Below are 15453 nucleotides of genomic sequence, written 5' to 3'. Positions count from 1 at the left end.
GCACACGTTGCTCATAGGAATCTTAGCATAAAAACAGTCACCAGGGCACACCCAGGTGCTGTTGCTCAGGCTGCAGCCCCAGCCCCGCCCTCCCCAGAGGCAGGCTGGTGATGACCCAGCCGCGCACGGCGGAGGTGCAGCAGCTATGAGGAGGTAGGAGCCAGGTCTCAGCTGTTTCCACTCAACACCAGCAGCTCTCTTATGCTCCCGCAGGGACTGGTCACGTCTCAGCCTCCTGATCTGCCCGCTTATATCTTACCCATTTCTGTTCATGGCATCACTGCCCTTTCAGTCATTCTTGTGGGAAATTGAAGAATACTTTTAACCCCTTCCTCTTTTTATATCTGCCACTGATACACTGCACAAGACTTTGTTCACTAATTAGTCTATCTTCAAATGTCTCCTCAGATTCTCTAGTGTAGACACCATCTTAGGCCATTCTGGCCCCCTCCCACCTCCTAGACTGAGTGTGAAGTCAGATCTCATGGTTTATATTTACATTTTCCTGATTCCTGTGATCGAACATCATTTCATATACATATATTCTCCTTATGGATTTCCTTTTGTAAACTGCCCATTTATCTCCTTTGTTTTACTTTTGGGGGTTTTGTCTTTGTAGGCATTTTAAATATTTTGGATATCAATTTTTTTTTTATCATTTCTTTTTCTCCCTTCCCACTCCTGCTTTTCCATTCATCTTTGGTCCTATGGGAGAGGTAGGGAAGATGTGAAGTAAGAATATGGGGAATGAAGCCAGTGCCCTCTACAGGTAAAGAAGTAAATACTTATTTTCTTAGTACTGGAAGTGGCATTAATGTCGGAGCAGCACCCACTCCAGTATTCTTGCCTGGAGAGTCCTGTGGACAGAGGAGGCTGGTGGACTGCTGTCCATGGGGTCGCACAGAGTCAGACGTGACTGAACCGACTTAGCATGCTTGCATGCATTGGAGAAGGAAATGGCAACCCACTCCAGTGTTCTTGCCTGGAGAATCCCGGGGACGGGGGAGCCTGGTGGGCTCCCGTCTGTGGGGTCGCACAGAGCCGGACACGACAGAAGCGACTTAGCAGCAGCAGCAGTGCAGAAGAAAAAGCATAAACTTTTCTATGGAGTCAGACATCCGTTCTTTTCCCTACTGTGCCTCCTGCTGTGTGACCAGTCTTGTTATATAGTGTCTCTAGTCCTCACCTTTGCGTAGAAAACCTGCCTCTATGTGTGAACGTGTGTGTGGTTAAGGTGAGCATACATGAAGTTCCTGGGACATACTTATTAGACCTCTTCCTCTCCATTTACCCTGTGGATACCAGTAGGACATCACCAGACATTCTTGCAAAAGAAGACTATGTTCTCTTTCTCTTGTCCCACAGGGTTCCCTATTCCCTTCACAGTATTGGTCCTTAAAAACACCCTGCTCTGGATTCTTTCAAATTCATTTACCCAAACATTTACCAAACCCATTTTCATCGTCCAACACTATCCTGTGGTCTTGATATCCACAGATAGGCAATGTCCTGTGAAATTCTGTCTTCTGGGACATGTTATATTGTGGTGTTTGTCCGATTCAGACCATCACATGGGCTTTGTCAGGTACAGTTTCCCATTGTCTCTGAATGCATTTGGGTCACACCTGGCGTTGCTAAGGTTTTTGTTCCACTTCTCTTAGTCTCTACTGACACTGTCATCTTTGTGCCATTCTTTCATTTTTTGCCTTTTCATTTTAAGGTGGACTGTCAGAACAGTTTTGTGCCATTGATAATGCATTTATTTGCCTGGTCTAAATTTAACCCATGTGTAGCTTTTTATTCAAGGTAGAAGAGATTAATTTCAAGCATTATATGAACCATAGCAAATACGCCATTACTGTGTACTCCACTCTATGTAATAACAGGAGCTTTTCTCTCTATTATTTCAAGATACAAAGCAACTTACAAAAGCTGCTTGAGAATGGTGACTGAAGCTCAAGCCATGCAATACCTCGCACTTCCCTTGAAGAAGGTGCTCCCGGGGTGTTCTGGTGGAGTGCTCCCTGCTGGCCAGAGGAGCTAGCGGACGGGCAGCCTCGCTTGCCCTTGGAGGTCTCAGGCTCAGGAAAGGGGGGAATGGGGAATAGTTCTGGTTCCTGTGCAATAAAAGTTGACCTTGACTCTCTGAGGAAGTTTTCAGTTCTGCTGCCTGAAGCAAACCGTCTCTGGAGGTCTCGGGAAGGGCCCGGCGGACACGTGGATGATTGTGGTTCAGCAGGTTATTGTGACTGTGTCAGCAAACATATTCCACTCCAGCCTTTTCAGTCCTACCCATCTGCCTTTTCTCTCCTGTATCCACCCCCGCCTTAACCAGCCTTCAACGGAAGGGATATATCATGTGCCAACAAACTCAATACAGTCCCTTAAAGAATTTGCCATGACTTTCCAAAAGGAAAAAAAAAAACTCTGATGGACAAACTTGCTTCAAACAAGTGACATTTGAATTTTGGGTTTTTTTCCCTTTCTGATGTTATTTTCTGGTTTAAGTGACGTGTGTATCTTAACTTCTCAGCCGAGTATTGGCAAGAAAATTTGGAAAAGCTGATTAAACTATCCCATTTTATGTTTTGTTTTGTTCTTCTCATTAATACTTAATAGGATTGATTCTCACCCACCCCAGGTCAAGAATCTGTGAGACATGAGACTAAAGTACTAAGTTTAAACTGACTTTGAAACCAAAACTAATCTTTAAACCAAAAAGTATAATAGTGATTTGATACTGGATGGAAGATACTGCATTTTTAAGATTGTAGGTGGACTGTGTTTGTTTTGAAACAGGATGTCTATAATTCATGCTGAAACCCATCAGCATGATGATAGCATGCTTTTCTCTTTTGCTGACTAAAATATATAACTGGTGGTTTGCTAACTTCTATTTACCATATGGGTTGGCTGGTTTTTATTAATAATTATTTAGATACCCTAAGATTTGTTAATATAAAAGATATTCTGTTTATCTATAATGCATTTTATAATCATTTCTATGAAATGTATTTTGTTTAATCAGATAAGCTAATAAGTGAATTGGTTACATCATTTGTATTTGATAGCTACTGGACAGAAACTGTGCCTGGTGCACCCCTGGCTTTTAATAAATACTCATTGGTTTAAATACCTTGCTAACACTGTCTTTTGTCAGTCTGTAAATTCTTGTAACTAAGACTTTTTAACTGCTTTTTAACTGCTGCTCATCCCTCTCTACCACTTCCAACTCACCCATACTTCTTTCCTCCCTAATATTCACTTGCAAAAAAACTAATTTAAGTTCTTGTGTTACAACAATATAGGAGAAAAAAAATGAACTTTGATGTCAGAACATCAATGCATGATTCCTGTGTCCTCATTTTGAATTATTATGATTATAAGCAAGGTATTTGGTTATTTTCCCCCATTTTGTTGATGAGGATAAAAGTACCAAGGGAAAGTGTCATTGTGAGAATTAAATGTGATAATCTTTCTAAAGCTGATGGCCTTGTGGGGCAAGAAGTATACTCTTTTAATAGGAACCGTATTCATTTTTTCTTAAAATGTTTGCATGTCTGACAGTCCAGTGTTATCAAAGTTCTACATCAATGCTTTATAGTTAAAACCATTAAAGATTCAAGAGTGTCAGCCACCTCTGGAGAGAAATTTTGCAACTGTGTGAGGAGCCTTTTAGAAGTTATTTCACTGAATTAATAAGGCTATCCAGGAATTTATCCCAAAGCAATAAGTGATTTCCTCAAAGATTTACATACAAGAATATTCTTTGAAGCCTTGAGGGCAGAACATTAGTGACTATTCAGTAGCAGAGCACTTAAATTATGTCGCTATTTAGAATGGTATTGTCAAAAATTGGCATAGAAAATAGCATTAAAAAAGGTAAGCATTATGGAGATAATGTGGAGATAAGAGAACTCTCCTACACTGTTGGTGGGAATGAAGATTGGTGCAGTCACTATGGAAAACAGTATGGAGATTCCCCAAAACACTAGAGCTACCATATGATCCAGAAATCTGACTCCTGGGCATATATCCAGACAAAACTCTAATCCAAAAAGATACATGCACCCCTATGTTCGTAGCAGCACTACTCACAATAGCCAAGACATGGAAACAATCTAAACACCCATCTACAGATGAATAGATAGAGGTGTGGTCCATATATACGATGGAATACTACTCAGCCATGAAAAAATGATGCTATTTGCAGCAACATGGATGCAACTAAAAATTATCATACTAAATGAAGTAACTCAGAAGAAGAAAAATACCATATGATATCACTTACATGTGGAATCTAAAATATGACACAAATGAACCTATCTTCAAACAGACTTACATAGAGAATCTGTGATTAAAACACTATTTAGGTGGAGAGAAATTACCAGTCTTAAATATGGAAAGTAGACATGATTATTGATCTCTCAAGCTGTGTGAATATTGAAGATATTTTCATAAATATACACAACACTCCAAGGCATTTCCCAGCTATTCATTTATGTAGTTCTTTAAAACCATCCCTGACACATTTTTTATGTATTAAGCCTAATTTATTTAGAAAATAAAAATTATTCATATATAATACATATGGATGCAGAAAGAGCAATCTTTTCAAACAATAAATGCATTCCTGTCTCTCCTCTTTTTTTAATTGAAGTATAACTGATTTACAATGTGTTTATTTCTGGTGTACAGCAAAGTGATTCAGATATATATATATATATATATATATATATATATGTATACCTATACACACCCTTTTCATATTCTTTTCCACTCTAGGTCATTACAAGATCCTGAGTATAGTTCGATGTACTATATAGAAGGACCCTGTTGTTTATGTTTCATATACAGTAGTTTATATATGCTAATCCCAAACTCCTAATTTATTCCTCACCACTCCCTTTTCCCTTTGTAACCATAAATGTGTTTTCTACCAGACACATTTTTTTGGGGGGGTGGGGCTGTGCTATGAGGCTTAAGGGATCTTAGTTCCCCAACCAGGGATTGAACCCAGGCCCCCTGCAGTGGGAGCACAGAGTCCTAATCACTGGACTACCAGAGAATTCCCTACCAGACACATTATTTAATGCTTTTTCCTTGCCTTCCACAACTCACCCTAATTCACAAATTCATAGTCAGACTGAAAATTTTCCAACCTATATGTTAATTGTGTTGTATGCTTTGTATGTTGTATGTTTTGATTTATGCATCCTAAAATTTAAATTCAGGTGATACTTTCCTTGTTTATCTGTTTCTGATGATCTAAAGGATGGATGGATACCTATAACATGGACACTAACATGTTATAGACAGCCCAGTAGATTTTGCTCTCAAGCATTGTTTTATTTATTTATTTTTTTCAATTAGCAATAATCGCGCCTCGGATAAACCTCATTGGCTACGATACTGCCACTGCGCAAAGCTCAAGCATTGTTTTAAAGTCAGAATTCTACTCATCTGTAACAGTTAATACTGTCATTTGGGATCCATAACCTGGTCTTCTTACAAAGCAGCTCAGTGATATAATACTTTTCATGCACTTCTTTTAAGCCTGTCCTTGCTAATAATGATATTACCAGTTCTTGACTTTACAAAACAAAATCAAAGACATTAAATGGAGCATCTTTGACCACTAATATTTCTAGTGCTTTTGTTTTTTCCAGATGCTAAGCCTTACTCAAAGCAATGTACAGATTCAATGCAATCCCTATCAAAATTCCAATAGCATTTTTCACAAAAATAACAATCCTAAAATTTGTATGGTGCTAAAAGACTCCAAATAGCCAAACAAAGCAACCAAGAGAGAGGAACAAAAATGGAGGCACCACACCCCCTGATTTCAGATTAAATTACAAAGCCACAATAATCAAAATAGTATGATATTGGCATAAAAACAGACACACAGATCAATGGAACAGAATAGACAGCCCAGAAATAAATTCACACATATATGGCCAATTATGACAAAGGAGTCAAGAATATTCAGTGGGAAAAGGACAGTAGCTTCAATAAATTGTGAGTGGAAAACTAGACAGCCATATGCAAAAGAGTGAAATTACACCTCTATCTTTTTTTTTTTTTTACACCTCTATCTTATGCACAAAAATTCACTCAAAAATGGATTCAAAACAGTTATTGTCTAAACTGACATTTTTCTAAGGAAGACATACAGATGGCCAATAGGCACATGAAAAGATGTTGAATGTCACTAAATAGGAAAACGCAAATCGAAACTATAATAAGATATCACCTCATATCTGTTAGAATGTCTATTATCAAAAAGATGAGAAATAATAAATGCTGGTGAGTTTGGAGAAAAGGGAACCAACCCTTGTGTACTGATGCTGGGAATGTAAGTTGATGCAACCAGTATGGAGGGTCCTCAAAAACTTAAAAATAGGACTACCATAGAATCCAACAATACCACTTCTTGGTATTTATATTAAGAAGATGAAAACACTAGCTCAAAAAGATGTATACACCCCCATATTCATTGCAGCATAATTTACAATAGCCCAAATATGGAAACAACCTAAGAGTCCATATATGGTAAATGGATAAAGAAAATGTAGTGTATGTGGTATGTGTACACACACACACACCCATAGAAAGAATGAAATCTTGCCATTTATGACATTATGGATGGATCTTGAGGGCCTTATGCTAAGTTATATAAATCAAAGAAAAACAAATATCTATGATCTCATATATATGCAGAATCTAAAAAATAATAAAAATAAAAACCAAGCTCATAGATACAGAGAACAGTTTCCTGGTTGCCAGAGTCAGGTGGGGTGGAAGTGGTGGTTGAAATGGGTGAAGGAGATCAAAAGGTACAAACTTTCAGTTATGATATAAGTCATGGGGATGTAATGTTCATACAGTATGGTGACTATAGTTAATAATACTGTATTGCATAGTTATAAGTTGCTAGAGTAGATCTTAAATTCTCATCACAAGAAAAAAATCATCAACTGTGTATGGTGACTGATGTTAATTAGACTTATTGTGGTGATCATTTAGCAATATATACAAGTATTGAATCATTATGTCGTATACCTGAACTAATATATGGGATATGTCAATTATACCTCAATTTTTAAAAAAGAAAAAATTTTTGGTTTTAGCTACTCTTGCTAAGGCAAAATTCTTTTTCAGTGTCTGTTTTTAATCTCCTAAATGGCTGTTCTAGGTCTTAATTCTGTCTCCTGTAGAGAAGAATAGAGAAGAATTCTTCCTCAAAGAATATTTTTTAAAGCCTCCAAGATATATTTGATGTTATAATGTTCAGTGGGAAAAGCTGAGTGCAAAATTATATGGCAATTTCTACATAAAAACATTCAGCTTTGTGGACAAATCCCTGGAAGGAAATACAAAGCAATGAGAATCCTTATTACAATGGTGGAATTGTGAATAGCCAGTAATCTCTGGACCCAAGCAGTATAGGCTCTTGCCCTCCCTCATTCTTGTCCTGTCCAGGCAATGATCCCATTGCCCCTTCACCCTTTCTCCATTCAAAGATTATAACTGTGAACTCTGTTCCTTCTTGTCTGCACATCCATGGGCCACAGTAGGAACTAACAGAAATCTTCCCCAGGACCTAGCACTAGGGATTGCTTGCTTGCCCCTGGATGAAAGCGACCTTAGTCAGAATGCCTTCAAGGCAATAGAAGTAAGAGAGCAACAGTTTTGCTGGCTGCCGAATGAATGTTTGTGCAGTTTTGTCTAACCAGCAGCATCCTGACAGTACTTCAGTTTTTTAATATTTATTTTTAATTGATTGATGATTGCTTGATAATATTGGTTTGATTTCTGCCATACAGCAACATGAATTAACCATAGGTGTCCATATACCCCTCCCTCTTGAACCTCCCTCCCACCTCCCGCCCATTCCCACCACTCTAGGTTCTCACAGAGCCCCAGTTTGAGTTCCCCGAGTCATACGGCAAATTCTCACTGGCTACCTATTTGCATATGTTAGCGTATATGCTTCCATGCTACTCTCCGTTCATCTCACTCTCTCCCCCTTCTTCCCCACCCTTGTCCATAAATCTGTTCTCTATGTCTGCATCTCTGCTGCTGCTTTGCGAACAGGTTCATCAGTACCATCCTTCTAGATTTCATAGATATGCATTAATACACAATATTTGTTTTCCTCTGACTTACTTCACTCTGTATAAAAGGCTCTAGGTCCATCCACCTCATTAGAACTGACTCAAATGTGTTCCTTTTTATGGCTGAATAGCATTCCTTTGTGTATATGTACCACAGCTTCTTTATCCATTCATCTGTCGATGGACGTGTAGGTTGCTTCCATGTCCTAGCTATTGTAAATAGTGTTTCCAGTTTTTAACATCTTTATTGAGGTATAATGTATGTATACAGTAAACTATACATGTTTAAAGTACATGTTTTAAGTATATACCTGTGAAACCATCACAGAACCAAGAAACGTATCTATCACCCCCACAAGTAATTTCTCTGGGAGCACTCTCTATGCCCCTCTCCACAGCCACCTCGCCAGGCGACCACACATCTGCTTTCTGTCTCTATATATTACTGTATTTTCTAGAATTTTATATAAGTGGAACCATAGAGTCTGTACTTTTTTGTCTGGATTCTTTTATTCAAAGTAATCCTTGTAAGATTTATCTACTTTTTGCATGTTTCAATAACTCATTTCCTTTTATTATTTAATAGTATTTCACTGTATGTATAAGTAAGTATACATACAGTAAAATACTATATATATCTTATTACTTAATAGTATTCCACTGTATGTGTGAATATATATATTTATACATATAATGAAATACATATATATATATATATATACCTCTCTTTGAGATATATATATAATATACATGTATTTTTGAGATATATATATAATATACATATAATGAAATATATATATAACATAAATTGTTTACTCATCAGTCTGTGGATAAACATGCAGGTTGTTTCTAATTTTTATTTATTACAATAAAGCTGCTAAGAACATTTCTATAAAGCCTCTGTGTGGATATACCCATTCACTTCTCTTGGGTAAACACCTAGGAGGGAATGGCTGGGTCATATGGCAGGTATATGTTTAACTTGTTAAGAAAGTGTCAAACTTTTCCCCAAATGTACCACTGAACGTCAGCACCAGCAAGGTATGAGAGTGCCAGCTCCTCCACATCTTCCACAGCATTTGGTATGATCAGTCTTTTAAATTTTAGACTTTCTACTATAGAAATTTTAGACTTTCTACTCTGCTGTGGCATTTCATTGTAGCTCTAATTTGCATTTCTTTAATGATTACTGATGCTGAGCATTTTTTCATGTGCCATTTGACATTATTTGTATACCTTCTTTGATAAGTCTCTTATCCATTTTTTTAAATTGGGATGTTTACTTACTATTAAGTTTTGAGGGTTTATTATATATTCTAGATAAAAGTCCTTCATCACACATGTGATTTGCAAATATTTTCTCCCAGACTGTGGCTTGTCTTTTCATTTTCTCTATGTCTCTCAAAGAAAGGTTCTCTCCTCTCCAGTGCTCTGCTCTGCCAACTCTAGTCCCCTGGGTTTTCTCCTACCTCCATTTCTGCAACCCTCATTCTGCCTGGTTTCCCTTCCTGCAGCCTGAACATTCTCTCCAGGAAGTCTGCTGGAGCAATCAGAGAACTCAACTCCACTGTTTCTCTTCTCTCCTCTCAGGATAACTGTCCTTCAGTACATAATCTTCAGCATCTTGAAAACCATTGTTTATATATTTTTTCTGGATTTTTTTTCTTTTGGATGTTAAAATCAAAGTCAAATGGAGATTCTCTGAAAATTCCCTGAGCAGACAAAACCAGTTTAGACATAAAAGAGAAATTCAATGTATTTATCTTACAAGACTCAGTTGACCTGGGTCGTTTCTTCTTCATGCTTCTGGAAATCATAAGCAAAACTTAAAGTGTTTCCCAAGGTTGATATGAGGTATATCCTGACCAATTCTCCCTATCGGTTAGGAAAATCCTAATATGATAACCAGTAACTGTGAAAATTAAACAGTCACTGCCTTTCCACTATGTAAGCTGCTCCATAACAATATACCCCTGAGCCTCATGGCATGAGCCTCATTCCATGTTTGGTTTGAGTGCTCCCAGTTCATGGACTGTCTTTTTGGTGTGTGCCCAGTCAACTTCTGCTAATTACCACATCAGTGAGTCACTGGTTTTACTTCCGTTGTTGCCAAACTTTTGACACACAGAGACATCAAATCTAGTCCGTGGTGCTCCATCTTGAGTAGAAATGGAATTCCCACACCAGAGAAATTTTATCTCAAGTACTGTGAAATAGGTAGAAAGAACTGTTAACTTGAACCTACACCATATACAAAAATAAACTCAAAATGGCTTAAAGATTTGAACATAAGACATAATGCCATAAAACTCCTAGAAGAGATCATAAGCAAAACATTCTGTGACATAAATCATAGCAATGTTTTCTTAGGTTGCCTCCAAGGCAATAGAAATAAAAACAAAAATAAACAAATGGGACCTAATCAAACCTACAAGCTTTTGCACAGCAAGGGAAACTGTAAACAAAATGAAAAGACAACTTACAGAAAAGGAGAAAATATTTGAAAATGATGTGACTGACAAGGGCTTAATTTCCAAAATATACACACAACTTATACAACTCAACAACAACAACAACAAAAATCCCAATCCAAAAATGGGCAGAAGATCTAAACAGACGTTTCTCTAAAAAGAAATAAAAACGGTCAGAAGGTACATGAAAAGATGCTCAATATTGCTGATTATTAGAGAAATGCAAATGAAAACTACAGTGAGGTACCACCTCATACCAGTCAAAATGGCCATCATTAAGAATTCTACAAATAAATGCTGGAAAGGATGTGGAGAAAAGGGAACCCTTCAACACTGTTGGTGGGAATGTAAGTTGGTACAACCACTATGGAAAACAGCATGGAGGTTCCTGTAAAACAGAGTTACCATACCATCCAGCAGTCCCACTCCTAGGCATATATCCAGACAAGACTGTAATTCAAAATGATACATGCACTCCTATGTTCATGGTCAAAACATGGAAACAAGTTAAATGTCCATCAACAGATGAATGTATAAAGAAGATGGGGTACATACACACAATGGACTACTAGTGAGCCATAAAAAAGAATGAAATAATGCCATCTGCAGCAACAAGGATGCAACTAAAGATTATCATACTAAGTGAAGTCAGAAAAAGAAAGACAAATACCACATGATATCACAATATCACAAAATAGGATACAAGATGAACCTATCTGTGAAACAAAAACAGAATTACAGATATCGAGAAGAGCCTAGTGGTTGCCAAGAGGGAGGAGGTTAGGGGGAGGGATGGAGTGGGAGGTTGGGGTTAATGGATGCAAGCTGTTATGTATGGGATGGATAAAAAACAAGATGCTACCGTATAGCACAGAGAGTTATATTCAGTATCCTGTGATAAACCATAATGGAAGAGAATATTTTAAAAAAGAATTATATACATGTATAACAATCACTTTGCTGTACAACAGAAATTAACACATTATACATCCATTATACTTCAAAAGAATTGTTAGCTTGATGATGTAACCGAGCAGGGTCCTATGAAGCCTTCTCAGGACAAACTCCAACCTCCCCATGTACTCTACCTGTCTCTTGTCTGTAGAAAAACCTTAATCTGGTAGGCGTTCCCTGAGTTCCAAAGAGTAAATTTAATCAGAGAACTGAGAAAATGCAGAAGGGAGGGAAAACAGTCAAGCAAGACGAAATAAAAGTTTAGCCATTAAACAAAGTCAAGGACCTTTTGTTCCTCCTCATGGGCTATGGATAAAATTCTGAGTCATGGCCTTTAAGCTGTTTTGCAGATCCTGAAACCACCACCAAGTAGAAGTTAACTGTATGCTGCCCACAAGCACAGTAGAATCTCAACCCATTGGAACCAGAAGGTTGATGATGTTGACTCTCAATTACCTCACCACCAGCCAATCAAAAGAATATCCGTGAGCTGATTACACACCTCACGACCCCCTCCTTCACCCTGTCTTTAAAAACCTCGCCCTGAAAGCCTTTAGGGACTTTGGGCCTTTTAAGTATTAGTTGCCTGGACTCCTTGCCTGGTACCCTGCAATAAAAGCTGCACTTTCCTTCTCCACAACCTGCCGCGTCAGTAGCAGGTTTTACTGCAGCAGGCAAGTGGACCCAAGTTTGGTTCAGTAACAGTGGCAGTAAAGGGAATCAGAACACAAAGACAGCATGGAAATAGCAAACCCAGGTTTGGAGGGAACAAGGGTCAGGTGGCTGAAACTATCCGAGCTTAGAAGCTGGGGACAGGCTGGGTGGAGCTGAAATTCAGCCTTCTGCAGAAGGGGCACGTCAAGGGGCAGTAATGTGTCAGAGGGGGCGTAATGAGGCTGGTTCTGCAAATGCTGGATAAACTGCAAACCATATCCACCTGCTGCTCCAGAACAAAATGTCAGTGCCAAGCTGAAGCCATGAGAATAAGATAACACTCACTGCAACAGGAAGAAGTTAAGAAACCGGAACAAGGTGCAATCCCTTCTTCCTGTCCAGCCTCACAGGCTCTCCCTAGAGCCCTATGTTAGCAGACTCTAACAGGGAGCAGCTGGCAAAACAGAAATATGGTTTGAAAAGTTGCAACTTTAGCAGCACAAAGCAGAGTGCGAAGGAAGGGCTTTAAGCTAAGAAAGAATCCCTTAATAAGAATATGAGGCACCCCTTGGGCTATGCAGCATCCATACACATCCCTGCTATAGACACTTGAACTCTCACATAAGAAACACAACTTTGTTTCTAACACGACGCAACTCTACTTCATGCAAAGGAAGGCAGTCTCATCCTTACCCGAAAATGATGAGATGCAAAATCCCAACACTGGTTGTATCCACTTCTGTGATACAGCAACTTCCACAAGCTACTTGGAGATCCAGACTACCTCCTCCGCCCAACCTCCTCCACCTCCTCCATGAGTTCCTCACTTCCCCACTCCCAGCCCCGACCCTCCCCATGCACAGGTGTTTGGTGGTTCAAAGCCTTGGTGGTTGAGGTGCCTCAGAAAGGGGCTAAGAACTCGATATGCTTCACATGTGTCTGTGCTCAATGACAGCTCCCAACTCAATGAGTTCTTCTGGGGTGGGGAGGTGACAGTCCTCTGAAGTGTCCAGGGACCTGCACATCCTGCCACTTCCTCTGATCCCCACACCATCCCTTTGATGAGCCTGGGCTCCGGTCCTTGTTGAGTCCTGGTTGCACCAGCAACCCGCAGAGAAGAGGGCTGCAGAAGGAGGGGCCTTGAGGTGTTGGAAGTGCCAAGGGACTATCGCCCGCCCCATGCCCTCACCATCTAGCTCTGCCCACCTTTAACTGTGGGAGCACCGAGGGGGCATCCAGTGCCCCTGCCGAGGCCCCCTCACTGAGGCTGAACTTGCCCTCTTGGACCGCTTTTCCAAGGAAGAAGATGCAGGCCTCGTGCCAACCCGCATCGGTGAGTTGGCATCAATGTGGACAGTCATACAGGCTGAATCAGGGTCTTGAGAAACAGGAGGGCAGGGAGAGGAAAAGGAAGAAAGGCCCACCCTTGCTGATCTGAGCGTCAGAGCTTCTCACCCAGGGCTGCGGGAGGAGAAGGCAAGCCTGAAGCTCTGCAGGGTGACCAGGACGGCATGCACACGCTGTTTCAGGGAGATCCCAGCGCCCCAGCCTCTGGTCTCAGGGAAGGTGTGGAGAAGGCAGTCGGCTACCTGAAGCAGCGGAGGCAATCCCACACCTGCACCTTCCCCAGGGCTGTAGCACCACCAGCCACCTCCTTCTCTCTCCCTGGTATCTGGCCCTGTCCCCAAGTCTTGTAACTCCAGGAGACATTTCTGTATGTCACTGGACCAAGGATGAGAAAAATAAAGAATTCAAAGCTGCCCAAAGAGTTTTAATTTAAAATAATAATTAAAAAACAAACAAAATTATTTTTCATTATCCCTCAAATTTTGGTCATAGTGCCATCTGAATATTCTGCTCTCTAGTGATTAAATTGTAAAGTTAGCCTCCAACAAAATGGTGTAGAATATTAAAGGGATAGGAAAAAGAAAAAAATGGTTACTATAAACAAATATGAATACAAATCATACAAACACACACACACACACAGGAAACAAGAAAATACGCATAACTGCAACAGTCTTCGTTTTTCTAACGAATCACAAAAATAAATTTATAATCTCCTTCCATCTGCCACTACCTTTTACATCTTTTCTTTGACCTCAGAAAGAACCTCAGCTGATCAGAATTCTTTACCTGGCGAGGTGACTCAAATCTTTATTCCTGAAGGGTCTGAATTCCCAGAGCCTTTCTCTCTCTTTCTTCTTCTCCCCAACACCTTTTTTTGGTAGCGGCAGTGGTTGTGTATTGGCTCAATGGCATGAACAAACCAAAATAGATATTTGGCAATCTTCACTTCCAATTCAATAGAAACATTTGTCCATTAGGACAAACATTTGTCTGCTCCAAACCAGCAGAGTTCAAAATTGCAGGGTTGGGGGACAAGAATCCCACAAGTAGATTATTATTAAATAGTAATAGTGAAAGGAAGACTTCCCTGGAGGTCCAGTGATTAGGAATCCGCCAGCCAGTGCAGGGGACATGGGTTCGATCCCTGGTCCGGGAACCACATGCTGCATGGCAACTAAGCCAGGCAACTACTGAGCCCACGCACCCTAGATAGCCTGTGCTCCTCAAGAAGAGAAGCCACTGCAGTGAGGAGCCTGAGCACTGCAACAAAGAGTGGCCACAGCTCACGACAACTAGGGAATGTCCACAACAATGAAGGCTCAGTGCAGCCAAAAACAAAAAATCAGTTTTGAAAAATATTGAAAGGAGATACACTTCACTCCAACCTTGACTCTTGGGCCTGTGCCTATAGGAGAGGCACGCATATGTTGGTTTCTTTCTTCATCCTGTAAGATAGAACCCTATGCTTTCAAGGTGTCTCTCCTAACTGGTAGTCTAACAGGGCCTTTACGAGGCCATGCCCTATCTTATTAAACCAGCAGCTTCTGAGTGGTGGCAAAAGAAAAAAAAAAAAAAAAAAACAGTGGATTCTGTGGGCACTAGCCCTCTGCTGAAATTCTGTATCATGAAATGAGTTCTTGATCAGAAGCAATGTGGCATGGAGAGAAGTTACCATGATGGTGAGTAAGGCAGAAACATGGACAAGGAAGGCAGATCCATGTCGAGAACACGTACCTATTCCAAAGAGAAGTCTTTCCCCTCCATGCTGGAAGAGGTCCCAGCAACAGTCTCGCCACCAAGTGGATGGCTGCTCCACAGGGGAATGACGTCATATCAAAGGTTGTTGCCAGGTTAGGCACTCAGATGGAACATCCCTGGTGAAGGGAAATTTGTGTGGTTGAATC

At 40.0% G+C, this 15453-nt stretch overlaps 1 protein-coding gene and 2 pseudogenes across 11 annotated transcripts in view; 2 read left to right on the top strand and 1 right to left on the bottom strand.

The window, feature by feature from the left end:
- Positions 1-3135, top strand: part of GRAMD2B (GRAM domain containing 2B) — a 120638-nt gene extending 117503 nt beyond the window's left edge. For all 11 annotated transcript variants that reach the window (XM_061150889.1, XM_061150887.1, XM_061150884.1 and 8 more), the window contains one exon: positions 1912-3135. In XM_061150889.1, the coding sequence (XP_061006872.1) occupies positions 1912-1953 (42 nt within the window). In that variant the 3' untranslated portion in view covers positions 1954-3135. The remainder of the gene's footprint in view (positions 1-1911) is intronic.
- Positions 3136-5347: 2212 nt separating this feature from the next.
- Positions 5348-5430, bottom strand: LOC133063066 (U4 spliceosomal RNA; annotated as a pseudogene).
- Positions 5431-6818: 1388 nt separating this feature from the next.
- On the top strand, positions 6819-13979 carry LOC133062797 (sorting nexin-15-like; annotated as a pseudogene).
- The last annotated feature ends 1474 nt before the right edge of the window (positions 13980-15453 follow it).

The sequence above is a fragment of the Dama dama genome, chromosome 9, assembly GCF_033118175.1.
Source record: "Dama dama isolate Ldn47 chromosome 9, ASM3311817v1, whole genome shotgun sequence".
Classification (NCBI taxonomy): Eukaryota; Metazoa; Chordata; class Mammalia; order Artiodactyla; family Cervidae; genus Dama; species Dama dama.
This window is presented reverse-complemented; position numbering and strand designations above follow the sequence as displayed.